Below are 27,980 nucleotides of genomic sequence, written 5' to 3' on the forward strand. Positions count from 1 at the left end.
AGTGTGAAGGAAATACCAGGAGAGACATAGCCTCCTTGATGTCTGCAGAGTAACTGAGCAGTAGTGCAGGCATAAAATGCTTGGATAGAGTCGGCATGATTACCTATAGGCTTCTGAAAATCGGTGCCATATGAGATTTTGTCCCCCCGTGTAATCCAGTTCCTCCTGCAGTGGACTCCCAGCCTCGATGTCTCCATTAGTCATTGTTCAGTGAGTTAGAGTCATGTACATTTGCCAGTGGCCACCAGTCAGTCCATATTACAATGTTGGAACTAGTATTTATTAGGATTTCTGTTTATATTTAGAAAGCAATGCAGTTTTTCTTCTGCCATGCTGGATCAGAATAGAAATGTGTGGGCATTTTGGACCATCGCAAAACCTGCCTCTCTGGATCAAAGTTCACAGATTTGATGAAACCATTTTGTATTTTTAAAGTTTAAATTTACAGAAATTGGGAACAACTCTAGAAATCTCTTGAAATTTGATATTTTAAATTGATTTACCTTGTTCTCTGTTTTTGAAAGTTTTTTCAACAATAATGGAGTAATGAAAAATTGTTTAAACATGAGTATTGCGGATAATTATGAAACTCGATAAAATGGTATTGACAAGAGCTTCATTTATTGGAACTTCGGACAGCTATGTTGTGAAAAGATAGATGCAGAGGGCTTTGATGATAGTTTTCCATGTTTTGTGATCACTGTCCTGTGAATTCAATGAAATGCATGCAGGCCATTTCAATCGAAAGTGGAAAGAAAACATAACACAGAAAATCGAGACACACGACTCATTGGGCCAACTGTATACCTCTGTAGAATTTATTGTAGAATGTAATCAAGATGTGCAGTGTATATGATAAAATATCCAGTCGATTTTTGTGTATAAATTATTGCTTACGAACTGCGGCAGCCAGTCGAGTTGACTTTTTTGTATATGATTTGAAACTGGCCCTTGTACATGTGTATATTTTACAGAGCAAGAATTACAACACAAGTGAGCATTCTACTGAATAATTAAATACTAACCTGAAAGACAGTAGGAGTTCCATATGTATGGACATCACTAATTTCCCTTGCAGTGGTTTATTAGCTATCAAAAAGTGATACCACCCCCTAAAAAGTCACATTTAGTGGTTGAAAATATTGAAACATTTACTTAGAAAGACATTTTCAGACCAGTCTCATAGGGTTTGTGCACAGGGTGTCACGTGATGTCCAGATAAGGTACTCTTTCTGAAAGTAAACTCTTGGCCGTTAATTACTACTATTAGGGCCTTGGGCCAGAACCTGTATAACAGCATTCTTCCAGATTGGAGTTTTTCGATCCTGGCTTTTGATGCAAATGCACCAAACCCTTGCGAAGATCGCAGGGTTTCCTGAATGGCTACAGTTTATCTCTGACAGCATATGTTAAAAATGTTTCCTCATTTCGGAGTAGGCTACCTTACCAGACACTGTACCGTTCCAAGGAAGACACATCAGTAACCATTGTGTTTTTAAAGAAACTGCTATGAAGCGAGAGAACACTTTGATATTGTGCAATAAAACTGCCACCTGTAACACCTTAATTACAAAAGAAAACTGGAGTTGCAATTTTGTGCATTATTGTCACTGTAATTATACTTCTTGAGCAACTAACATGAATCAGCTGAGGTCATCAGAGCTTGGCTGATTCTAGAAAGCAAATTTTAGAGCACCTCATGGCCTATTAACATGAACACAATAGGATCAGGGGCTACCTGATTGACTCTCTTTGGCTTGAGTGATTAGCAGTGCGAGAACAAGGGATCTTCTTTTTCTATTAAAGCAACTATCTCCCTTGGGAGGTACACCGTGAGCAAATGGGGCGTTAACCAGTAATTAAAAAACAATCTGTGGGTTTCGGTACACAATGCAAATGGTACTCCATTGTTTTTTTAACGTTTCTACCCGTCTCCTGTACATGGAGGTACACTATGGATTTGTTAGCCTTCGCAAAACATCCACATTGCATCCAACATGCACTGACTATGATACAAGTGCTCTAAGGGATAAAAAGCACACCATGCCCTCAGTGAAGTCTACCCTTCACAGCGAATTTACCCTGGTTTCCATGACAACTGAGAAAACATCCCCACTGATTTAAATGCCCGTCCATCACCAGGTATCATAGTTTTAGCCCCATTTCCTGGTGGCTTAAGAGAACTATTTTCCAGTTCCACAGTCTCAAATGCTACAATGCACTCTTTTATGAGAACAGGCTACATGTACTCCACATCTCATAATATCACTGTCCTTGTTAATTTACACACCTCAGTAGAGGGAGGCAAATTATTAGTTTTTCCCAGGAACATAAAAAAAAGGCCAGCAGCTTGATTCGAACCCTGGCCCTCAGATCACAAGTAAGGAGTCCACCCTCCTATTAAAATGGCATACATCTCCCCAATCACAGCAATATAACTACCAGTGCAAGTTTAATCAATTAACAGAAATCCAAAATATATTGCCTCATCCTTCTTTGCCACCTCTACCTCCTACTCGGGCATCTGCAGCTTGCTGACGGTGTCCTTGAATTCCTTCTGGATCTTCTTCAGCGTGTCCTGGCCGCTAGGTTGCATCAGCTCAATGGCGGTCATGGCCAGGGCCTTAGCTTGGATCAGCGTGGGACCCTGGGCCTCAGGTGAGCCTTGATAAGTAGGGACAAATGAACAGTTTGCCGATGATTAAAACAGGTCTTCCACCACATCAGAACTGTTCTGCCTTCCAGGCTTATCTCGCAAATATTCATATCCACACATCACCCTCTTGCCTCTTTTACTCCATTTCTCTTTACTCTTTGAATAAGCACCTTGAATACGCCAGAAATTTGGCACTAGGGAAATGCAGTTATATTAAGATGGCTTCTCCCACATCAAGTGAGTTTCCTAGCCTTCCATTACCTCATGAGCGATTTCTTGTTCACATGCCAACAAAACTGGGTTTATTATTAGTCTGAAGGCTTTAGGAAAAGACAAGATTTTTTTTTTCAAAAGAGGTAGATTTTCACACCCCACCAAAATCCCCCATCCATCCACACAGGTTTATTTCTGAAGTTAGCTGATGACTTTCCAGTTTCCTTTGTATGGTTTTTCTCCTTTTAACGTTCGTTCAACTCCTTTTATTTGATCCATACACAGGTTGAGACTGAGGACATCTTACAAACGGAGGGCCTCATGTTATTCTCTTAGGTCTGTGTCCTCAGTTTACATCAAAATCACACACTCACACCTCTCATCACATTTAGGCTTGACAAGAACGTAGAAGTAACAATGCAGCCACAAATTTTAAAATGAGGTGTCACTACAAGAAAGAAGTCAGGACATTTTTTCACCACAAATTTATAATTTTCTGATGTCATAGTAAATTGTTTCTTAGAACTGGAATCATTTGATTTTCATCTGGAATCACTTAGCTGTGGCATAATCTTATTTATTCATAACAGTCTGGTGCCTGGAACATGTCAGCTTATCTTGTTTCCCCTTCATTTTTTTTGTGGAGGGACCGTGGCCTGACTTCCATCCCATCACCATGAGACTAAGCCAATTGCAGGAATAAGTGCAGAAATGCCAGTGATGTAGTCGAGTACTTTTTGAGAACCAAGTTCTCTACCAAATATTTAACTAGTTAGGAGGGAACAAAGCTGAAGTACATCGGCATTTGATGGTACATGCATAAAGGTAAGATTACAAAGCAACACAATGACTTCAGACCATCACTGTTTGATTAAAATTAACTTTTAAGGACAAAAGTACTCGGCCGAGTACTTTTCTCCTTGAAACTTAAATTTTACACAACTGGGAGTGTCTGAACTCTAACATTTATTTCGTGATCTTACCTTTGCACATTTACCATCAAATGCCTGTGCACTCTGGCTTTATTCCCTCTTACCCAGTCCAGTATTTTGCGGAGAACGTTGGAACTCGGAAAGTACTCGACTACAACACTGAGAAATGGTAGCATGCAAGCAGGCTGATGGAGTAAAAGCAAAGGGATAGCAAGGTGGGACTGCTGAACTGACAGCTTATATGCGGGACAGAACTTGAAACAAAAATATTGCCTTGAATATAATTAGACTTGAGAGATTTTTCTGAGGAATTAAATGCTATGGGTGAAGTGTATTAATTTCAAGCACTGTGTGTGACCTTTGATGTTTCTCTTTCTGATGAATGTATACCGTACACGTAGGACAGAAAAGGTGTGTCAGGTTGATACCTGATCCATGGCACAGTTGTGAAATGTCAAAGGATTCTTTAAGACTTTTCTTGTTGTGACAACAGAATTTAGTGCCATCTCAGAAAAAATGAGAAATCTTAAAAATTTGGAAAATCTCAAAGCTTTTCAATGAGAAACACAGCACATGTACACTCCCAGAAATCGCACTGCAAAACGCTGCTGAGATTTGTGATGCTTTCTTGAGCACGTGAAAACAATGGGCCTAATTCACTGGCTTGCATCCAAAGGGCTCCCTGTGCAAACAAATTGGTTTGGTCAGTCTCCCATGAAACTGACCTGCCACTGTTGTGAATGGTCCCGTGTGGGTGGCAACGTCTCCGGGCCCCACGGCAAATTTGGGATGGATACTGGGGACCAGGTAGGACACATTGCCCATGTCTGTGGAGCCCCCTTGCCTCAGGGCCTCGTCCGTGCTAAACTCAACGCCCATTCTCTGCACATGTGATTCGTACATGCTGGACAGCCCGTCATTGGTGATTAAGTTGGCATATGTAATGTTGGTTCTGAACTCCACCTGACAACAGCATGGAACAAGATCAGATATGGGGTACTTGGGAGACATCTGTTGCACACCAGGTACAGATCTGAAGGGCGGGACACCCAACTGTTCAATCCTACCCCTAATACTTTGGCAAGCGATTTGTACTTGAATAAGATCCACACTCATCTCAAAATTCCACTAGACCTTTAGCAGCTGGGAATTTTTGCAAGTGATTGTTGGCACTGTTAGCTGTACAGCTGGAAAAACAAGTGTATGCTTGGTACTATGTACAACGTACCACCTAAAACGGTTGACGCCCACCCATATCACCGATGTTGCTCCAGGTTAAACCTAGGTCCTTGGCATACTTCTCCCAGGTTGCTATCAAGGGTGCCGTTTGTGATCAACATTGGAACAACAAATGGGACTCCTCATCTGTACCCCATTTATGACATTAGATTTAACGGCAAGGATACAGAGAAACTGACACTTAGCAAAAACAGATCTGCTTAGAAACATTTGAACCAGACTCATTCATTACTCAACAATCTCAGTGTGAACAGTGTGATCATCTACATTAGCCAGGACTGGCTAAGTCTAACCATGGTCAATTTTCCAAGACCAGCCAAGCTTTCTCATTTGACAACCACATATGATCAAGTTGAATTATACACAAGTAAACATTGGTACTGCAGCATAACACATAATCTAACCCTGGCACCTACAGGATCAGCCAATCAAATTGCACAGAATGGAGAGGCCATCGCATAAGGCTGTTGATAAAATGCCACAAAATGAAGTCAAGACACTAGGACTCACTCAAGCTGGACTGGCTCCAGAAATCATTCTGCCTCATATCTTGGCTAGCACAATCACCGTTGCATTTTTAATGTTGTTGTTATTGTTATACTTAGACTGTTTCTACTTTTATTGTTCATATTTTTACTGTTTATATTTATGTTTGACTTTTTAAAATTGTTAACAAATGATTAATTCAGCTGATGGCTGCCATTCGTGTAGAATAAACCATACTGAAATGAAATGAAAAAAATGAAATGGTCTACAGATTTAAGACGAACGCACTGTACTGGGTCTGACTGCTGCTCTGCTGCTAAGTTGCTCATGGTTGGGCAAGTGTATTAACCACTTGCTGCCGGGTGGTTTGAAAAGTGCAGTGCACATAATCAGGACTTTTTCAAGATTTTAAGTTTTCAAAATTCTTCAAAAATTTATCATTTCAATTAATGGACGTTTACACCCACACAAATTACTGTCTGGTGCCACTCTAGACAGACAAAATCTATTGACGCCCGAGTATTTCAGCCAGGCCTGCAGCCTTGTAAAAAGAGCCCAGATTGTGCAGTGTTATGTAACATTCTTTTGTTCACGAACCTGGCACACTGTGCTGCTAACCTCTTTTCAATAGGGGCCAGATTAGCATACAGCGGTGCTGTGTGGCTCATCGCTGCGGTGGTGGAGTGCTTTTGTCCCCAGTGGTAATCCACTTGCACTAAATGCCCCAAACCGTGATATACTGTTTCAAAACAAGGCTGGATTATCTCCACTATTGACCGTGAAAAAATGTCGGTAATGCCCAGCAGCCTGGTCATTTGTTCCGAGTACGGTCTTTTGTTACAAGGCCCAGTTCCCTTTTCCAATTTCGGAGACACCGGCCACGCGTATAAACACACGGTGCCTGAAACCGGGCTCCTCGGCAGGAAGTGGTTAACATTCACTTATCTGTAACTGTAGGCACAAATGTAAAAAGCCTTGCAAATGTGTAACTATTACGTGTTAGTGGTGGAGATCTGTTCATAGTATTGAAGCAGAGTGAACGGATAATATGCAAGCAGCTCCCTTTACCCTGGCATATTGCACGCCAAAAATGAAAAGTGAAAAAAAAAAGGCATAACCAAACAGCTGCTTGCAATCTTTGAGGGCTGCATAGCCTTGTTAGTCATTCCCCTGTTTACATGTCACTACCAAAAAGTCTGGTTCATGGTCTCAGTTTTTTTAGCTAGAATATGCACCTTTGTAATATCGGGTATCAGAGGCAGGGCACCAACCGACAAGTTATAAATGCATTCCATAATTCCGATTTACCTGTGGCAGCTGTGAATTCACGCATGTGAATGTTGGCCCTGTCCGTTATGCAGAACATTGGGTGAATGCCAGGCACCTTGTAGGATGTTTCACCAAAATCTGTTGACCCGAAACTCATACTGTGTTCCTCCCACTGATAACCGAGGCTCCTGGCATGCGTCTCATAGATGGTTACCAGGATACAATTGGTAATCACATTAGCCCATGAGCTCTCAGTCTTTACCTGCAACTGATTTTTTGGACCCCAATTTCAGCATGCAAGTATACAGATCAATGGCGTAACAATGAGCTACGACACTTCTGAAAAAAGGGGTAATTGGTTATTAGGCAAAACATGTACATGTATTTGGTCAAAGCAGCTTGTCCAACGTGGCTTTAAGTATAGCGCCAATCCAGACAAAAAGTGAAGAAATTGTAAAAAAGTTGTAGTTGTAGAATGCATCAAAATTTTTGCTTCAGACTGGTCAGTGGAAATTGACCTTGGACTGTGTCAAGACTGAAGAAGATCGCAAGCTTTAGCACCAATGTAATGTTAACACTAGTCCCTGCCTCATGGCATGAAACATCTCTCGTTCCAACTGTTGATTCCTCCTTCTTACGTCACTTCTAAGAAAGCCTCCTTAAATCCTGGAACTCTCAACCGTAACCAAATACTGTCCATCCACTCTTGTCATCTTTATCCTGAAACTAGCAGCGGTCAAAGCCAACCTCCCAACAATGTCCAAATGAAGAGATCCTCCAAGAGATAATGTGCAGACCTCTCGTTAAGCCAGGCTGGGCTCAGACTGACCATTTCCACTTTCTTTGTTCTCATCTGATTAAAGAGATCGTCCATTAATTCTGGCAGAATGACCTTGCAAGTCAAGCAGGAATTTACATACAGGGTGCAAGGTTGATGCTGATTCTTAACAGCTGCTCACAGTCCTGACGACAACGTTCGACTAGCAAAACACTGAGAGTGGAGTGAATGACTTTTCACAGGAGGCAAGACATCTCTTCTAAATCTGTCACATTATTTCAAGGGAGGAGAGAGTGCAGAGTCAGGCACACATGAAATGTTTACACTGATGATGTGTGTGTGTGTGGTAGTTGTGTCACTGCGTTAATGGACGCAGCTTGTGGACTATACACTGAATATGAAATAAAAACACTTTCACGGGATACCAGAAGGCACACATTGAGGTGTTGAGTAAAGGAACTTGGTCATTTGGCATATGCTAATGCAACTGGCAAAAATTTCAGGTTTTGTCTTCAAGGAAGGAGATAGGTTGATGTTGTAGTCGAGTACTTTTTGAGTCCCAAGCCCACGGCCAATTAGTCTTCACACCTAACCATTTCACTGTTTAGCAGTGAACTTAGCGCTCGGAATGTACTCAGCTACAGCACTGAGCGGGGATGTGGAGGCTTTCAGCCCATTTTATTTGTTCACTTTTGCCTGAATTAATGCCCTCAGCCCACTGCCATGTGCATGCACCTGCAGAAACCTAAAGCAATTGGAAGCAAAACTAAGACAGAAATTCGACTCTCAGTGTACCTGCCGTGGCCGTAAATGCACGCATGTGGTTGTTGGCAGTGTCCGTTATACTGAACATCGGATGTATGCCTGGTACCACGTAAGACGCATTCCCGAAATCTGTTGAACCTGCACTCATTCCCGGGTCTTCGTCCCACTGAAAACCCAGGTCCCTGGCATACTTCTCATAGATGACTACAAGGGCAGTGTTGGTAATAACATTGGCGAACGACACCGGGCTCCTGATCTCCACCTGAGTAGGGATAAATGGCAACACTGTCCGATAGCACAGATCTCATATGATCATTGTAACATCAGTCATGCATGATTACTGATTTATCATAGAATTATTTTGACAAATTGTTACCACTGAACAGTCAACCAAGTGCCTTTAATGGCCTTCAGGATGGACACAAGTAACTTGTCTAGCAGCAGAATACACCGAGGAAGCCTTGTCACTCCATCAATACCTATTGTTTAACTGGCCTCTGGTGTCAACTGATTACTCTCCACATGCATCAAAGGCTCCTGGACTGAGAAAACTAGCTAAAGGTTGGAGAATCTAAGCTTCGCATCAAAGTATTAACCCTTTAGAGTCAATCCCTCCATTACACTGCAAACAAATTTCTCACTGCTGTGCTTTTGAGGCTGATCGTGCCTCCCAGTACTGTCTCCAAGGTATCAGTTACCATGAAAGCTTCCTTAAGACCCTCTCAAACTTTCAAGGGCACCAAATGATCTCAGTCCACTCTTAATATACTGGCAGCCCATGCATCTACAGAGGTTGCATTTAAGAATCCTAGCCAACCTCCTGAAAATCGCCAAGTAGCGTGATCATCTGAGGGGTGTGCAAACCTGGCCTTTCAACTCTATGAACCAAGTAGGACTTGGTTAAACTACTTCAACTTGGTTTCCTGTTTGACTTAAGTGACTGGTCATTGTTTTCCAGTTTGACGACTGGTAAATCAGGCAGGATTTATGTAAATACGTTTTCATAGGGGCACTATGGCTTCTTGAAGCTTTTTACCATCATGTCAACCATGTTACAGGACCCAGATGCTAAACACTGAATAAGTGAAACCTTTTCACATTAAGGCAACAGTAGTCCTTTTTTCTGAGTCTACACTGTCATATTATTAAAGTGAAAACTACATTATCATTTAGACAAATGGACTTTTGAATTATTGACATATTTGCCAAAATACCTCCTTGATGCCGGCTTCGTTTTGTCTTCAGTTATATTACTATTATACACGTGGATGCTTTCCAAGCATCTAGCTTTTCTTGAGGGTGGGAGGGTGTTGTAATGTTTTTTACCACACCTCATAAATATTCATGAGCAAATTGGAGCACGTCATTGGCCAATTCCACCTCGCGTTAGGGAAGTAGAAATGATACGCGACCAGGTGACATCATAGCGGTGAGTATCCGCCTCGCTGCCGTGCAGTAGTTTTTTCTGGTAGCATAAAAAATCCCTCTGGAACCCGCTGCGTAAATATGTAGCCTGTGTCATGTCATCTTTATGGAACCAGTCTGGAGTTGTATCCTAATAATTATTACAGTAAAGACCCAAAACGTATGTCAGCACCAGACTATTGAAGCCCTGTTTCTATGCACATCTGCACTCCACTATCATTACATGGAAATTTAGCAGCTGAGAAACAACAATGGCGTCTGTGAGTACAAGTAACGTGAGATTTCTGTTTGAATGTTTACGAAGTGTAGTAAAACAAATACAGCATGGTTTATTTCGGGGAAAAAAGTGGGAATTACTGGTCCCGAGGTGTAGGTCAGTTTGACTACCTCCCAACGTGAACTACTTCCCTTCATACCATGCTGTATTTGTATACTACCTTGCATTTGGATTTCTTGAGTAAAGATGGCTCTTTCTTTCTTGCATTTACATGTAAGACTTGAAGGATTGCCTAATGGTGATGGTGGTGGTTGTTATTACATGGCATTAAGGGGTTAAATAATATAAATATTGTAATCCACGCAGATTATGAAGCAAACACGCATCAAAACAAGTAAAAGGCCTGAACTGTTGAGGCATGCAGTGACAATGATTTACCCCACAGTCCTATGAAAAGTACAGCTTCCTGAAGTTACCTCCCCCTGTGCAGCAGGAGTTGGTGAGGGGGGAAATAAGGGGGAGTGTATCATCCCGTAATGTTGGCTTGGTTTAAATCTATAATCTTGAAATATGAAAATTAAGTGCCTCAAGCATTCAGAAGCCAAGCAGCTGCACTGAGCTACATACACTGTATTGTGGCATAATTCCATTTATACATGTACCTGCCCCGGCTGTGAATTCGCGGGTGTGGTTGTGGGCACTGTCCATTATATGGAACATCGGGTGTGTGCCCGGCACCACGTGCGACACGTCACCAAAATCTGTTGAACCCTTGCTGTCATCCTCACGCAAGGTTAAACCCAGGTCTTTGCTATATTTCTCATACACTGCTATCAGAGTGCTGTTTGTGACGACACTGGCAGATGAGACCGTAATCCTGGCCTCTATCTGAATGAGTAGAGATACATGGTAGCATGATCTGGGGCCAACTGTGGATTGGCTTTGGATGCTTGAGCTCAGGAAACATCATGGACACAACTACTGCAAAACCAGAACACACTGCAAGAGTTTTATCTCCAACAAAATTCATTATACTCTACCGACAGAAATTGATTACTCTTGGAGTTTGTTCCCAGAATCAACACTTCAACTGAGAAGAAAGTCTGGAAACCTCGGCACCTTCATGTAGGACTGGCAGCATAGTAAAATTCCAACATCAGTCCCTCCATCACATCAACGCCCATAGCTTTTGAAGCAGATTTCCCAATTCTGTCATCACCTCATATTTCTCAGATAACAAGAAAGTCCATTTTGAAACCACCTGGAACTGTCAACAAGCCCATGCTCCCTGGGACTCCTGCTGTCTGCCTCTTGAGGCAGATATCACACCAACCCCTGGAGGGCACCTTTAAACATCTCGGACCACTTCCTGACGATCATAGACTACCAAGGCCATCTAAATGACACTGTGTGAAATCAAGCAATTTGTCTCTTTGGGCCAGAGAGCTGGTTTCGTATTGCCATCCCATATTTATTTTAACACACTTGGCCCGAGTTTTCTGACTGGATGGCCTCAAGCGATCAAGTTAGCTCCATAACCAGTATGAGTACGCAGGTGCTACACAGTCTCCGCCTGCCTTTATCTTGCCTACCACTGCCCACAGTAACCAATAAAATTTCCCTCAGCTGGGATACCACTAGCTACCCTCATGGCAACAAGGACAGGAGGCCGGTCTGCAACAATATCAGGATACAGTGGACCTGTTTCACAACGTACAAAGATTACTACACTGATGATGCACAAGCTCGACTGTTCCCCCCAGCAGAATGAAGACCAGTAATTGTGCGGTGCTTCTTTTTCCTAGATGCCTGTTGCCAAGTTGATATTTCAGAGCTAAAATATCCACACTGAACCATGGACATGGATCTCCCCTGTGCATGAATGATAAGTTGTGGACATGCACCAACTATAGAGTGAGAAAACTGTGCACGAATTCAATATGTCGTGTAAGTGTCTGTGAAACAACCGCAAGAAACTTCTAGTTCCTGTACCATTTGCCAGAAGAATAGTGAAAAGAACAACAGACTCCTCAAACCCCTACATACCGTGCCAGGTGTATTCCTTTTTACCTGCAATTACTTTGAATTCATCTAAAGTCTGGGGGCAGTTGGCTGCAACCGAGTACATCGGACTGATACTGGGCACAACCCGAGAGGTGTCCCCAAAATCAGTCGCTACCAGCGCCCTGTTTGGTTGGCCATTTTTGGGCTCAAGCCCTAGCTCCACGGCGTGCTTCTCGTACAGGGTGGCCAAGATGTCATTAGTCAGCAGTCTGGAATGCGTGGTTCCATCTTCCACAGTGGCCTCCAAGTGAACATGCCAGTGAATGGTAAAATTAAAGTCTGACTTTTTGAGAAACGTTTTGCAACAACATACTTACCTTGACCAAATCTGAGCTAACATGGGTTTCGAGAAATGAATCTATACTTGAAGAACTGCATACATGTTCATAATGTGTCTGTTAGATACTGGGGGAATATTCGGAATGTTTGTGCCAACCCGGTGAGCGAAGTAAAGCACTCTGTGTCTTTAACGCAATTGCTTCTTTTAACTGGGTGTAAACCTGCAATAGTAGAGTTGGTCATTGCTGAGTTGATGCTGGATAGTGTCTGGCTGTATGAGCAGGCATGAACTTGGAGTGCTGGAAATGTTCCAAATGTCTGAAAATCTGAGCTACCTGAGGCTTGAGTAAAGCCATGCGAGTGATTTGCGGCCTCGGTGCAAATGCTGTAAGAAGGATGGATTCCTGGCAGCACGTACGAAACGTTCCCAAAGTCCGTGGACCCACATGGCGTGGATAACACGGATGGATCGATGGGAAAATCTGGCACAATTTCATAAACATATTTCTCATAGAGTGAACTAAGGCCGCTATTTTGGTTGATGTTGGCATAACCTTCACGTAAGTTAACATCCACCTGAAATTTTTGACACAGTTTAAGACATGTAATTAGAAATTCTGATGTAATTTTATGAACAACGTATGGTATCTAGAGTAGGCAATACTTGAATAAAAGTCGTCTCAATTCAAATAGATCTGATTATGATGAAACTTGGATAAGATCTGGCCCAAGTTTTAGCAAAAAATGTAATGGAGATTTGACCCTCCCCCCCAAAAACACGCGTGTGCCACTGCTTAAGTTTAAGACTGTGGTTGTTGCCTGTTAGCTACAATCTGCTCTCTGAGCTTCAAAAATGGTGATTCAAGCAGTAAAGAACTGTGCTATGCAGAGCAGGGGCTGTCCTGCACCTCATTTTTTCATCGGATCTGCTTCACCTGGTACAGTATTAAACACTGAGTACAGCAACGTTTTGTCTAGAAACTGCGACAGATTAATGGAAATCACCATATGTGCGCAGTTGTACAAGCTTTGACTTTGAGTAAGCATTATTTTCATGCATCTCCTATTTTAATCAAGCAGCTACTTCAAAACTGGGGCCTGGTCTGAACCCCTCAGTCCAGATTTACAGAAAAATTTCAGTTCTAAAAGTACCCAATGCATTGATGGAGAAAAAAATTGTTTCTTACAAAAAAAAATCAGTCTGTAATGAAAACTATTTTCTTCACAAAAATGTTAGCATTTTGACACTTTGCCAGAATTGAACACCAACCTGACATTCCGCTGCCTTGGCAGCACCTTCTGCACACGCCCTAACTTTCCTCTTCAACACTGAGAGTTCGCCCTCGTCAATGGCTCGCAGATAGTAGGTCAGCTCTGCCTCTTCGGGAATTATGTTGGGGGCAGCACCGCCATTGGTGAAAATTCCTACAGATTGCGATGCAAAACACAACGTCAAGTGTAATAGGCCAACGACGCTATATTGCATTAACAGAGGAAGCCAGGAATGTATTGGTAACACATCTAAGAAATCAGATGCGCACACTAACTCTATGTGGAGTAGCGAGAGATGGCGTCATTCAAGAAATCTCTCTCTCGCACGATAGATATCACCTACACTTGCTGCCACAACCTACTCCACATTGCTGCCTCCACCTGGCAAACCTCCCAAAAGTATTCTCCACAATCCCTCATTAACAAGGAATCACATATTTTTAAGGGCCATCGATCAAGTCATAAAGACAGAGCTGTACCCTTCTAAAACCTATAAGAACAACAAAAACCTCCAAGTGGATTTTTCCAGGTTCTTAGGTTACAGTCGCCACATTAATTTTAAAAGATCACTGATTCATAAATACCAAATATCTTTGAGGATTGGAACAATATCCTGGAATGCACCTCACACCAGTCAGGAGTAAAAATCTCTTTGTCTTCTGATCAAATCAGGCAATTTTCAAAGCATGGATAAGTGAAAAAAATGCCGGAAGAGATGAAAAAATGACAGGGTCAAATTCTATGGACAGCCATGGAAGAGTTTTACTTGTTTCAGGGCAGTGTGTTTCTTTTTTGACAAACACTAAGCCTCTTCCAGGAATCATGCTAAATGTCAACTTTTTGTCTCTGCAGAACAGACTGGTAAAAAATGTGACAACAGCATGATTTGAAAGTAAGCAGTGGATGGATCAAGTGGCAAGCCATTCTGAAAAATATTGCTAACTTTGCACAAATATTTACAGAGCAGATTCCATGAACTCTGCATGCTGGCAAGATTTTAAACTTCACATTGTGAGAAAGTAAGCTGTGGAAGGATTACATGGTTAAACCAAGGAATGATAATTCTTTTAAATGATAAGACGTTTGGAAAAGAACTGCCAACTTCTTAACAGACTTTTCTGCAGAGCACGTACCGTGAACCCTGCATGTCGGTTTGATCTGCTGTCTCATGTTACTGATGGCCTGGTAGCACATGACTGCTGCATCCAAGGCATTGTTACCATCCCAGGGTGCCGCAGAAGCGTGGGAAGCTTTGCCTTGGAACTTGATAATGACACTGGCGAGAAAATAATTGTATCTAAATTCTTTTGGGAGGCAAGTTTGAATGTAAACTATGGTTCGACTGCTGGAAAATATCCAGTTTTGTGCATTGTGTATACAGACTACTAAACATTTTAAATTTTTGAATAAAAGTCTCAATCTTTGTATTGGTGTGGTTTTGGTCTGGAAAATGGTTTTGGCCTTGATTATGGTTTTGGTCTTGATTTTGGTTTTTGTCTTGGTTTTGGTCATGATTTTGGTGTTGGATTTGGTCTTGATTTTGGTCTTGATTTTGGCCTTGGTTTTGGTCTTGGATCTGGTCTTGATTTTGGTGTTGGATTTGGTCTTGATTTTGGTCTTGATTTTGGCCTTGGTTTTGGTCTTGGATCTGGTCTTGATTTTGGTCTTGGTTTTGGTCTTGATTTTGGTCTTGGTTTTGGTCTTGGATCTGGTCTTGATTTTGGTCTTGATTTTGGTCTTGGTTTTGGTCTTGGTTTTGGTCTTGATTTTGGTCTTGATTTTGGTCTTGGTTTTGGTCTTGATTTTGGTCTTGGTTTTGGTCTTGGATCTGGTCTTGATTTTGGTCTTGGTTTTGGTCTTGGTTTGGTCTTGGTTTTGGTCTTGATTTTGGTCTTGATTTTGGTCTTGATTTTGGTCTTGGTTTTGGTCTTGGATCTGGTCTTGATTTTGGTCTTGGTTTTGGTCTTGATTTTGGTTTTGGTCTCAGTGTTAGTCTCAAGCTTGAACTCCAAGTCTCGGTCTTGGACAATGGTCACTCTCGATTTCAACACCGCACGCTATGCTGTGGGTTAAATCTGTCATTGTGTTAATGGTCCCTACAGTGTCACAAAATAATTTTAATTGGTTCCCTCTGTACAAAAATTGCCAATGAAAGCCCGTGGTACAATTGTGACCACAAGCCTGGTTCCAAATGGTTAACGAGACAATTTCATCCATTACTCTGGTGACACTGGTCAAACTCAATACCGATACAGTGGAACGTTACTATAATGAACACAACGGGGTCCACACAAAATGTTCAGTATAGCGGTTGTTCTGTTCAGCAATTTTCAGTCACGGGCACACGCGCCCTTTCTGAACTCCGGTCCATACATGTATAGGCTAAACATTTTCAAACGAGTGCCAGCCCACCCCACAAGAAAAACAAAAAGAAAAGAAAATTCCTGCATTTTTAATTATATTAATATGCTTTCTTGTTTCCCCATGGGGTACATGTAGTACAGTTACACTGGTTCCTGTTGCTAAAACTGCACTTTAACGAATGAGCCACAACAGGTACCAATCAAATACTGAAGCAATGGAGGCACTATAATGTACATGTCCAAAGTCAGCAACGAAATGTCAGGCAAGTATTTTCTAAAATTATCAAAATGTGTAAGATAATGTGGTGCCGCGCCCCTCCGACGAAGGCGAGGGCGCCCTCCTTCTCGAGGCACGGCGCGCCAGACGGCACGCCGAAGAGTCCTTGAGCAGCTAGGGACGAGTCTGTTTGAACCGAAGTATACCGTCCCCCAAGAAAGTTGGTCTTCGTCGAGATGATGGCTAATCTGATTGGTCAAAACTTAATGATGTAACCCGGACAGACCTGACTTGAAATAAACTTCGCCTGGATCCCTGACTTATATACAACAATTAACAAGCGGCTGGTTTATTCATCAACACACTCAACCAATACACCAGTAGAGGGCGCTATTGACGGGGAGACTGTGTGATTATACGTGACCGGACATCGCCCAGAGCAGCGAACACCACAATTAATTGTGGTCATCCATTGCCGAATCAGGGACTTTGACAAGTCTACAGGGCTTATTGTCAGGGCTGCGCTACTTGCAACTCACGTCACGAGATAGCAATCCGCCCTTGCATTGACCACAAGCTCCTATCAGGAACTATACTGCATCACCAATAAGCCCCTTAACCTACCGAGCCCCTCAACAACACATGCACCACTTGGACTTAGGCCCAGTCACACTAGACTAGGTGACTTTAACCCTTGCACAGGATTCTCGACTCTTATCTCAGGATCAGCCCTTGATCAGGACGACTAGGCCTAGCCTGCATGCCTTTTATAGCCTTTGCGCTGCTGTGACCGCGCACGCGCTCACGTAACCAAGCAGTGACTTCTGCTGCCCTATCGCACAACGCAAAAGGCGGAGCCTATGCACTGCACTTGCTTAACACACAGCTATTCTCGCCTAACATCTGCCTCTGTTACTGGGCAGAGCGCCATCTATAACTTTGCACCGCGCCTAGTGACTTGCGCCCTCTGTCACGTCACAATATTTACCACAAATTTCTTTGAGTCAAGTAACAGATGGTAGTGTTTGTCAGTGCTGTAGTCAAGACATCACAAGACCAGACACAAGACCAGACACAAGTGAAAGGGTGAACAATGACAAAGGAATGCTTTTTTTTTGCAGTTCACATGAACAGACCAAAGGTCTTGTGTGGTCTTAGCTGGTCTGAACTACAACACTGGTGTTTGCACATTTGTTTAAATGTGGCACGTGGCAGCATGCAATATTCATTTCGCTAATAATACAGATTGCGCAACTTGCTAGCCGTTGTTCTGTCGTGAGTGCGATTTTTGCCAACTTCGAACTATTTATCATCAGTTCTAAATGTTCTATTTTGTATTATTCAAAACAAATTTGTAATGTTCAGTAAAAGCGTATAGAAAATTCGGGAGCCAAGGGGGGTGTTTGGTACACCCGAATGTTCGGTATAGCAGTGCTCGTTATAATGATGTTCTACTGTAGTTGTTGCTCTTACTTGCTCATAGATTGAAAGAGAGCTCAGCAAAATAATGCCCAGGGACTTTAGATGAGTTGAAATCAGGTGACAAATTAAAGATTAATTTCATATCAATAAAAAGTCACCTCAAGTTTTTAGCCAAAATACAAATAAATTCCTGAAAATATCAGAAGAACTCTGAAATCAAAAAGCAGAATCAAACGTGGCACTCCTGTGACAAAGTCATTCAAAACAATTTATCAAAATTAGCCTTACGTTGTCATTGACAAAGCGATGGGGCGGGGTACGTTGTATCGGTAGGGGTGGGCCATCATGGCCACAGCAATGCCAGTGAAAGCATTGGCTTTGATGAGAAGTCTCTTGCCGCCACCCCCCTCTTCAGCTGGTGTCCCCAACACGGTCACCTGAGAGTAAGCCGGAAAAGAAAAGTGAGTTACGCTGTCTTTCCTTTCCAAGATGGAGATGGCCTGAAGAATAATGTAAACAGAAACTTGGGAACAACATTTTTACAAGAGTTCGTAACAATTTAGCAAAGGGACGGAAGAAGTCTACAATGGACCTTCAACATATCTGAACAATTTGTCTCTAAATCTGATAACCTGGCCCAGAGGATTTGAATTTATTGTCATCTGCATAAACATACGATGAAATTCGTTGTGGTCTTTACGAGCAGTAAGATCTAATTACAATATACGTGAGAATGAGCTGATCCTTAAGAAGAATTTGGTCAGGAAATTCCTTCTTCTCATTGGAAGCAACCCCTCTCCAGATACATCATATTACCCTCTGTGAGATTAGATTTTTTGGGGGGAGGGACAGAGGAATTGATGATAATGGCCCAACAAATCTCAAGATGTCTTTTAAATGTACATGTACTTCAAAATTTGGACACTCCTCTAGACTGATATGAAACAGTGATATAATCAGTGACAAAGTCACAGCCATAGCTATAAGTTGTATCCGCTTCATGTGTTTCCTTCAAAGTGTCATATCATTGTGAAGTCCTGTGCTGTCTGCACTGAGTCCAAATGCAGAGGAGGCTTGCATAACGGCCAAGGAATACTGCAAGGAGAGAAGCACACTCCTATCGAACCCTTTTTCCCTCCTACAGTTGTCACTAGGAAGAAACATGCACACATCTGCTACAAAGTCCAAAGATTCTTCTCATGTTGCTTTATATTACTTGTTTGGGTGGCCAAGATCAGCAGAATATGACCCTTAGCTTGTGTCAGGATTTACCTCAAAATGTACCAGCCCCGTTACTTTTTCAACCCTCTGAAATTCTTCTGTTGACTTTGTTCTGTTGGCCAGCCACAGCTTTACTCACCACTGTTTGGCAAAAACATATCTGTAATGTAGGAGTGGACCCTGTCGATAATTTTCTCTTTTCTAAAGAGATCAGTCACGTGAACTCTGTCAACTCAAATCAGACTGCATTGTTTTACTTAGTTAAGATTTCTGTACCCTGAAAATCTTTCATATCCTCAGGAATGCCAGGTGCAACAAAACCACTCAATTCTGACCTTTCCATATTTGTTTCCGCTGGCTTCAAGTGCAGCCTTGATACCCAACCCTGCAGCCACGCCACACTCTGCAATCAGGTTATGCCCACAGGCATGGCCAATGTCCGGCAGGGCATCATACTCGCAGATCACGCAGATGTTGGGACCTGCATTGTCCGAACCAAACGTTGCCCTATGAATCAAAACAAAGGACAGATATCCCTGAGCAATGCAAGTACAATTTGTGTTGAGTGTTTCAAATTTAAAAATCTGCTTTACGAACAAATCAAATGGGAACAGTTATGTGGATGCTTCAAGGGTTTCACTGAAAACAGGGTACCAGTTTCTCAAATGATCAATTACTGGTATAAACTGAACTGTAATTTCAATTAACCACTGTGGCAATTGTTCAGCTTTCAAAACTGTAAAATTTCATAACAAAACGCCAAACTCTTTGAAACGAACCAGTTATTTTATGACTTGATGCAAAATTTGCAGATGCGCTGTTTTATTTCATTTCTATGAGCAACTGACGATCAAGAGAGCTTGATTCAGAATTCCCAAAGGTTTGCGGCAAATAACCTGAATAAAGATGTATCTAGGTACTTGTCACATAAAAATTTACAGACCTAAGTGGACAGATGGCACTGGTAAATAATGCTATAATTTTTGAAAGTTTATTTTTATTATTTATTTATTTATTTATTTCTGGTAATGACACCAAGAATTCCTAAAAGGTGCCCTCGGGACTGTAGCTTGCATGCCTGAAGAAACCTGTCGAGAGGAGACAATGAGAAGCAGTTACAGTTTTAGAGGTGGGAGGAAAACCCCAGAGGAATATTCTGGGTAAAACCCACGGAATCAGGCAGGGACCGAAACCCAATCCACATGTGGACCGGGCCAGGAATTGAACCCAAGCTACGGCGAGGAAAGAACCACTACGCTAACCTGACTCCCTAACCTAACTGGCTAAAAGGGAATTATGTGAATTTTTATTGCAATGACAAATAATCAAAACTTTAAAATTTGTCAGTAAAAAGGGATTTAAAATACTGTCTGACCAACTGTGCTACAGTAGAGTTCTGATAAAACAAAGGGTCATCATATCACTATTCACCAGATCAGTCGATTTGCGTAATAATTAATAACACTGCACTTTTAAAATAATATCTGAGAATCTTAAATTAGAATAAAAGGGCAATTTAATAGCAAATCGATTGACAGCTTGCGCAGCGTGATGGCCAGAATGTACATTGATTACCCAATAACCCTAACACTCCCAAATCCTCCAATTTTAATACGATTTTACACACACCCTAGGGGGTTAGGGATAATGCAGATTGTCTGATTGGACTCAACATGACTACCAACATCAGAAAGGCCAACCTTAAAAGGGTTTTGAAGGGCTTGAGAGTTCAAACTCTGAGGGACTGCCTACCTGAAAGCCGTTTCAAGCACAAAGTGGCGCTCCACGTTGAATCCCTCCTTTTCAAGGAAGTCCGTCAGCACTTCATGGGCGTGGTGCTCATTAAAGTTAAGCTCCGGGTGGGACCAAATCTCCTGGCTCAATGCATTCAGGTTGCTGGCTGAGGCATCAATCTTGGCTTTGGCCACCTTCATGAAGTCGGCCATGGTCAGTGGATCTTGGGGTGGAGTCCCGTCTACTGATCGTCTCAGAAGCCTGCTGCATGTGCAATATTATGATGATAACAATTAGGAATTCGGTAGTATTTTTCAGGGGTTTTTAAGTGAGAAAACAGGCAATTGTTGCCACCAAATATACAATTAGGACAGAAATCTACAAAGGACCCTCATAAATTTTGGAGTATCATTAACACCAAGAAGTTTACCATAACTGTTTCCATGGGTACCATAAATTCCTTCCATTCCGCCCCTGAAAACCCTCCTTTTTAACTTCTTGGTATTGTCACTTATGGAACAATTTCCATCAATTAATGCTGTATAGTCGAGTCCCCCAATGTGGCACACTTCAACGTTTCCCTCAACTTTCTACCGCATGCAGTGTTGCTAAACCTCTTTGAGTCAGTAGAAAGTAAAAATGGTAGGAAAAATTCTAGACCAAAATATTATCAATTATCCCAGTTATTGTCACTTTGTGAAAACACTGACAAATTCTTTAAATTGTTTTTTATTGACTCAACATTTACTTCTGTTTTGCAATGTATATATCAAGTTATACACAAGGTCAATAAATGAAAGATTTATGACTACAAGCGAGAATGTTAAATGAGACCATGAGACACTGAAATAAAAGGGGGAAATACATGTACGAAATTTGATGAATGCTGATAAATCCTGATTACCTACAGTCACATATCCACACAAGTTTGTAAGAAAATTAAGGCACTAGAGGCAAAAAAAAAAAATCAAAGAATGCCACATTAACTTAGGGCTGTACCATGTAAAGGAACACCATAGAGCAAGAAATCTTGCTCTATGGGTACACCAACAATAGTTAGACCTAGGTATAATATGAAAACGGAAATGTTCCGGTGAGATTCTGGAAGAGCAGTGAGGCTCAACATTTCAATTTTGGAAACACAACCAAAAAGTCTTCCAAATTCAGGACCTTTGATGACCTCAGAATTAAGCTTCAGAGCTTCAGCCACATGCCCCAAATAAAAATCAGTCTGAAACAACGTACACGTAAGGCCCTCAGGCATGTCAGGCCCTAATGTAACGCTACATGCCCTAATTTAGTAATCTAAACAGCAAGATTTAGGTTTTATTTTGAAAAAAGAGAACAAAATTAAATGCAACACTGCAGTTAGAAATTGAGGAGTGATTCTTCCGAGAGATCTTTTTGACAAGCCCTACGCGTACTAGACTGCGTACTTCCCAAGCTAACACCCCTTCCAACAATCACCACGATCACGTCCCCACATAAAAATGTACCGCAGTAGACGGCGTAGTCAGGAAGGAAGATACTAAAACATTTGAAAATGCAGCAAGTAGTACTCACAAGCTTCAACATGAACGAATGAAATCAAAATCAAAGAAAGGCAATGTGGCTGGATGCAGACACCGTTGCACAGGGATAAATAATGATGAAATCACGATTACTGGGGTCCAAAACAAACTGTCTCTAAATAAAACTTAGCATGGCAGTTCATGCGACTGGTATCCAGACGTCACATGTACAAAACACATACACACTGGTGCTGAGTGTTGCAACCGGCTGTATAACTTGCATGCTGCACACGTACAAAACTTAAATGATCTTTGCAGCTAGCTCAGAGGTCGTGAACTAGCTCGGGCCAGATCAGCAGATCGGTTGGGCCAGATAATCAAGCCATAGTCTAGAGAGCTAGGCCTATTTTAGTCGTGATCAAATTAAGATGGGGACTGTCCCTCGGCACTTAACCCTTCGGACGTAAAGCTGGTTCTGGAAGCTCCTAGGTTTTCCCACTGAAAAGAATAGGTGAGTTCAGTAACGTCATACATGTCATAGTACCCGTGCCCATATTACTTGTACGTGGGTGTGTGTACATGTATTGTGCACACGGGTGCTGCCTTGTTCATGAACTTGTGAAGTAGGCTCTTCCTAGTAGTAGTACCCTCAGAACTTAGGGATCCGACGTCCGCTCCCGCGAACGTCGGACCCCACCTTTCTGGGGGTAGGATAGCCCCACTAGCATGGCACGGACTCTCACTCCCGGGAGTGAGAGTCCGTGCAACACTAGTGGGGCTAGGCAGCTAGGGGTAGAGTTTTTTACCTCTTTCCCACTACCAAATCTCTGGGTTATCTCGGAGGTACAGCATTTTCTCTGCTAATTTTCACTTTTTAGGACATGTTAATCACTTTCTTAGACTGATGGTTGTTATAATATTAATTAATTAAATTAAGGGAAAATTAGTGTTGTCTCTTTCCCAGGTGAGTTTTTTGCAAGTCCAAGTCAAGTCACAAGTCAGTTTTCTTGTCCTTGCTCTGTGGTTTTTGTAAGTCTAAGGCTAATGAAATTAGATTTATTATTTCGCATTAGTGCCTGCCTGTGATTTTGGCCCAACAACCAAAACAAATTTCATGATTCATTATTTTTGGAAAAACAAAGGCAAATCTGGACTGAAACTTCAACTCCCAACATCGAAAGTTACATTCCAGCAATTCCAGTCATCAGAATGCAAAAAATGTGGAGCCTGAGCCTGAATGTCCGAGGGCATCTTGTTAGCCCAGGTAGCGGGGTACCCAATAACTCTTTATGAATTCAAAAAGGATATTATTTTTCCATGAACAATAAAACCTGCATCTGAATTTGAAAATACCTTGAGGAGAAACAATAAATCCAATTTTATTGACCTAGTCAAGCCACAAGACAAGTCTGCTCTTTTCATGGCCCATGCTGATAAGACATGAATCTGGGAGTGAGAAAATTGTCCAGGTTTGTTCTACAAAAATGCTTCAGTGTTTTCCCTGTTTGTCCACCATGTCCACAGGGTATCAAGTGTGTCAGTGTATGGAACTCTTTCCTTAGTTTACTGAAATGCTACTCCACCTACCGCTCATCCCAATGCACACAGTGCCCTCCACAGCGTTTCTAGCAATTTTTATCTCTATCCGACCTTCCAGTGAACAAACTGTGTGAACCCAACAGCTTGCTGCAAGCACCCAGACCTTGCACCATGTGCACTGCTGATTGGTCAATACCTGCATTGATAATTAATTGGCTAGACTGGCAGTCATCTTACCCCTGTTTTGCCACACAAGCCTATTGGACTAACTCAAAATTCTGACACCCTTATTGGTACTATTTTTTCATAATTTGTCTCCACCTCTGAATTCTGGCATTTTTAATAGTGACAATACATCTGATCATTTTCCACTTTTTACTTCATTCCCACTGAACATGTCAAGCCCAGATTCTCACCGAGTTTACACACATGAATATTCAAAAAAATAAAACTGGTCTTTAGTTTTCTCTACACGTGATGCAGATACAGCTTTTGTTCATTCCCATGAAGAGTTGTAATTAAGTTAAACTAACTCCTAACCCCCCCCCCGGGCTAACAGGTTATCCATCCATCATGCAATTCAGCCGTATTGGAAATATATTTCCCATCCTAACAAGTATCTAAGTCCTCTTTAAAATACATAAAATACTGAAGCAGAGTTATTATGAAAAACAATATGAAAATGCCAAGAATGACATCAACAGTTCCTGAAAGGTCATTGAGCCACAGTGTACAATTTCCTCTATAAATATCGATCGTTATTCTTTTGACCACACCTTTCATGTATTTTTGTAACAGTATCCATCACTTGTTTGTCACTAATCCTTGAAGCACAGGTGCATGCTGGTATCCCAGTGTAAATCACCTACATGTATAATAGGGCTATTCCTGTGTCTGCATGTAACATACCGGTATGTTGGTCTGGAAATCAACAACATTCTTTAAAGTGCCAGTAAGTACCAAAACTGTTTGGGTACCAAAACTGTTTGGGTACCAAAACTGTTTGGGTACCAAAACTGTTTGGGTACCAAAACTGTTTGGGTACCAAAACTGTTTGGGTACCAAAACTGTTTGGGTACCAAAACTGTTTGGGTACCAAAACTGTTTGGGTACCCAAACTGTTTGGGTACCAAAACTGTTTGGGTACCAAAACTGTTTGGAGATATATACCAGCACTATGACCACTTTCTGCAATATTGGTGAGCTTTTTAAGAAGAAAAGGGCGTGGATGGTGTACACCGTATACTGATCATCTCAGCAAATACTTCCTGGCGAACAATATCGTAGATACAGTATTCACAATGGCCATACCAAACTCGGCTTGTCAGCTCACGAACTTAGAAGTTGATCAGTGATTTGGCTCCCAAGATACCAAATGAAGCTGCTAACCAGGAATTTAGTTCACAGGCTAGAGAAACCAAAGCCTTCATATACCATCCAGCATCTCTTGATTTCAGTTCAGTAGGTGATACCGCCAGTCCAGTGGATCAATCACTGACTATTTAGGAGCACCAGGAGCACTCACAACTGACTGTCACTATGATGCCAGTCTCATTGAGGTGTTTAGGCCAGGAAAGGCCTGTGTGGCATTCATAATGAGCAATCCAGCAATCTCTCTGTGCTTAACCCAAAGACAAACTTGATCGATGCAGCTCGAAGACAAATAGGCCCAAATGTTGTCAGCCTCTTCCAGTGCCCCAGCAGAATCAAGATGAAGCACAAACACCAATGCTTTAACTTGTCACTGGTGCACATTGCAATCCCCTTTCCATGAGGCTACATAATATCATCACACCATGCAAGTCCATGAACCATTCCGAATCAACAATGTAGCAAGTGGAGGAAATGAACTTCATTTAGTGGGACTAGCCTCACTCTTATGTCTCATAAAACCATCACAGACCCAGCACAAGTTTGACTTCCTCATCACCGATGCACAATTGAATGCCATCCTCCGACTGACAGATTGCCTTTGTGTAGTCCTGTTATCTAACATGGTCTGCCACTGTCTCGTGTGACGCTGCATGAGCCTAAGTATTCAAAGACTATCCAGGCCTTTTGGACAGGTTCCCAGGGTCACCTTCCGACATACATGTACCTTCTCTGTGAGCCTGGATCCTGATGCTCCACCGGTTGTTTTTGACCCCCATAGCAAGACAATGTCAAGTCCAGACTCAAGTGAATGACTGACTTCATCGTGATCATCCCAGTCTCTGAACCAACAGATTGAGTTTTACCACACATCACAAAAACACCAAAGAAATTTGCCTGTGCATCAATCCTGGTGACCTTAACCACGTACTGAAGCCCTCACACAGCTATATAAAATATGCCATTAGAAAGAAATAAAAGATAAAAGTCCATGTACATGTACGTGTAGTCTTTTTTTTCAAAAAGACAAACCCCAAGGTTATGGTGTTGCATAATGCATAGGATGTATACAACAGTTATTGGTTTTGCATCGTGTACATGGACATGGACTGGTATATCCATGGCCCATTCAATATCGTGTATTGAACCATTTCTATGATATATATGCACAAAAAAATATAGAAAACTCAGGAAAATTACACAAAGATATGATATGTGAAGTTTATTAAATTAAAAAGATATGTTACTTTAAATCAATTTGAATTTGCAGGTTGTATTTTCAGTTAAAGATAAAAGAATAATGATGTTGTGGATACATACACTGTACATGTAAGTCATGTAGATTATATGACCAGATGTACAATGTAGAGAACAGTGATTGTGTATTCATTGAACTATTTTTAATTGTGACGCATACACGTATACAAGTATAGCAGTATTAATGACACAGTGAAATTTAATAGTTGGCTTCAATGATGGCATTTGCATTAAAGAGATATACATGTACATGTATAATATGAAGCGGTAGGTTGCTGTTCTTTCCTACCCTAATTTATTGCATTGTGGCTGATGGTATCTGAGAGCTTGTGAGAAAAAAAAAGCACAATCTCACTTTAAGATCAGACTCCAACCCCTTGACATCCAGTACACTAGAGCAGATGTCTTATCTGATCAACCACTGAGCTTGTCGAGGTCAGCTACAGTGGCTAGTTTGAATCTATTAAAGCGACGGGCATTGCAGTTTTTTTGGGGGGGAGCCCCTACACACTTTTTGCAGGTCCTGTACTGGAATGGGGCTTAGTGAACTGGTATATTAATAGCTGCTGCCTGATGGTCGCAGTCACAACTGGTCCCCCCTCCCACTTTGAAAATTATTCCGTCGCCGGTGTAGTACACTATCAATTATGTTGATGCAAACAGTAATTATTCGAGTAATCGTTGCGCCAGAATCTTTGAGAATTCAGAACCGTTAGGATCAATTTAGATTGTGTTTGGTAATTTATAGAAAGATTTCATTTGGTGAAACTACGAAAGCCACAGCATTATTTGCCTTCCAAATTCTTCATGTAGCTTTTTTGTCCAATTCAGGTACCGCACAGATTGTACGCATTCAGTTGTAAAATGGCCATACCCACTTTATACCATTTGTCCAAATGGATATCAGACCTACAACCTTGCCCACTAGTCACACTTCTGCCATTTTACATTGAGGGTTTTTTTCAATATAAATAAAGGTATCCTTTTAGTTAATACACCATTGCCACAGCGATCAGATCGATGAAATATTATCGTTGCACCAAGCTTACCTCCATCGACTTGGAGTTGGGACTGGAGTTGGGTTTGGAGTTGGGGCTTCCACATTTGCCATCTTTGTTGTTTGTCTTCCGTAGTAGTGGCCCTGGCTCTTGCCGACTGTTAGAATCCTGTGCGGTACGTCAGGTGGGCACCTTCTTAAATGTTACGGCTTAAAAGCAATACGGATAGCTTGGATGGTCTGGAAATTTGGCTGTCAAATTGCAGGTAGGCTGTCTCATGCAGAGCCTCACTGTGTAGGTGGCAGCCCTGTACGGTAAATGCGCGTGCCACCCTATGTAACTCTACCTGCATCTGCTTTGATGAGTCGACAGTGGTCATCAAAGCTAATGATGCTGAACCAACATTTTGGTGCCTGGAAATTAGAGTTGTTTGAAGTGTGATGTGTATTTTTTGTTTCTATTTCTGAAGGCTGTCGAGTAAACCGGTGAAGTAATACAGTACAGTAATGATGAGGGTTTACACAAAGTACAATGTACCTGTGCCTTATTATTAAGTCATTAGAGATGAGGAACTTTGTTCTGTCACTGGAAGCATTTGCGGATTAGTGTAGCTTTGTTAAATTGAGTATTAATTACAACCACTGTAATAACAAAAAATGTATCACATAAGAATACTGGAGCATTATTTAACTGAGGCATTTCCTTTGTGGTGTTGCATTATATAATATTAAAAATCAATTTATTTGGCAATC

General features: G+C 41.7%; 3 protein-coding genes across 14 annotated transcripts in view; 2 read left to right on the forward strand and 1 right to left on the reverse strand.

Annotated features, from left to right (window-relative positions):
• Window positions 1-1,580, forward strand: part of snx14 (sorting nexin 14) — a 28,772-nt gene extending 27,192 nt beyond the window's left edge. For both annotated transcript variants that reach the window (XM_087138553.1, XM_087138554.1), the window contains one exon: window positions 1-1,580. In XM_087138553.1, the coding sequence (XP_086994679.1) occupies window positions 1-30 (30 nt within the window). In that variant the 3' untranslated portion in view covers window positions 31-1,580.
• LOC110980285 (xaa-Arg dipeptidase-like) lies at window positions 797-27,414 on the reverse strand. 9 transcript variants are annotated; one of them, XM_022236843.2, is made up of 8 exons: window positions 27,280-27,414; window positions 20,571-20,816; window positions 19,154-19,325; window positions 17,886-18,034; window positions 14,729-14,871; window positions 13,594-13,748; window positions 4,527-4,764; window positions 797-2,664 (listed from the first exon to the last, which is right to left on the reverse strand). In XM_022236843.2, the coding sequence occupies exons 1-8, from the start codon at window positions 27,339-27,341 to the stop codon at window positions 2,513-2,515; spliced, it is 1,317 nt and encodes a 438-aa protein (XP_022092535.1). In that variant the 5' UTR covers window positions 27,342-27,414; the 3' UTR covers window positions 797-2,512. The 9 variants fall into 9 exon arrangements, with proteins under 9 accessions (XP_022092535.1, XP_086994687.1, XP_086994686.1 ...); XM_087138561.1 differs by lacking the exon at window positions 4,527-4,764 and adding an exon at window positions 6,835-7,063; XM_087138560.1 differs by lacking the exon at window positions 4,527-4,764 and adding an exon at window positions 8,369-8,600.
• The window catches only part of LOC110980284 (acyl-coenzyme A synthetase ACSM3, mitochondrial-like), a 14,905-nt gene continuing 9,303 nt past the window's right edge, over window positions 22,379-27,980 (forward strand). The window contains exon 1 of one of the 3 annotated variants that reach the window (XM_087138557.1): window positions 22,379-22,574. The gene's annotated coding sequence lies outside the window, so the exon portion shown is untranslated. Of the gene's footprint in view, window positions 22,575-27,362; window positions 27,494-27,980 lie in introns of those variants that run through there. The other 2 variants (XM_022236837.2, XM_087138556.1) reach the window with 2 other exon arrangements.

The sequence above is a fragment of the Acanthaster planci genome, linkage group LG07 (assembly GCF_054643075.1).
Source record: "Acanthaster planci isolate LZ-2023a linkage group LG07, COTS_SCS, whole genome shotgun sequence".
Lineage (NCBI taxonomy): Eukaryota > Metazoa > Echinodermata > Asteroidea > Valvatida > Acanthasteridae > Acanthaster > Acanthaster planci.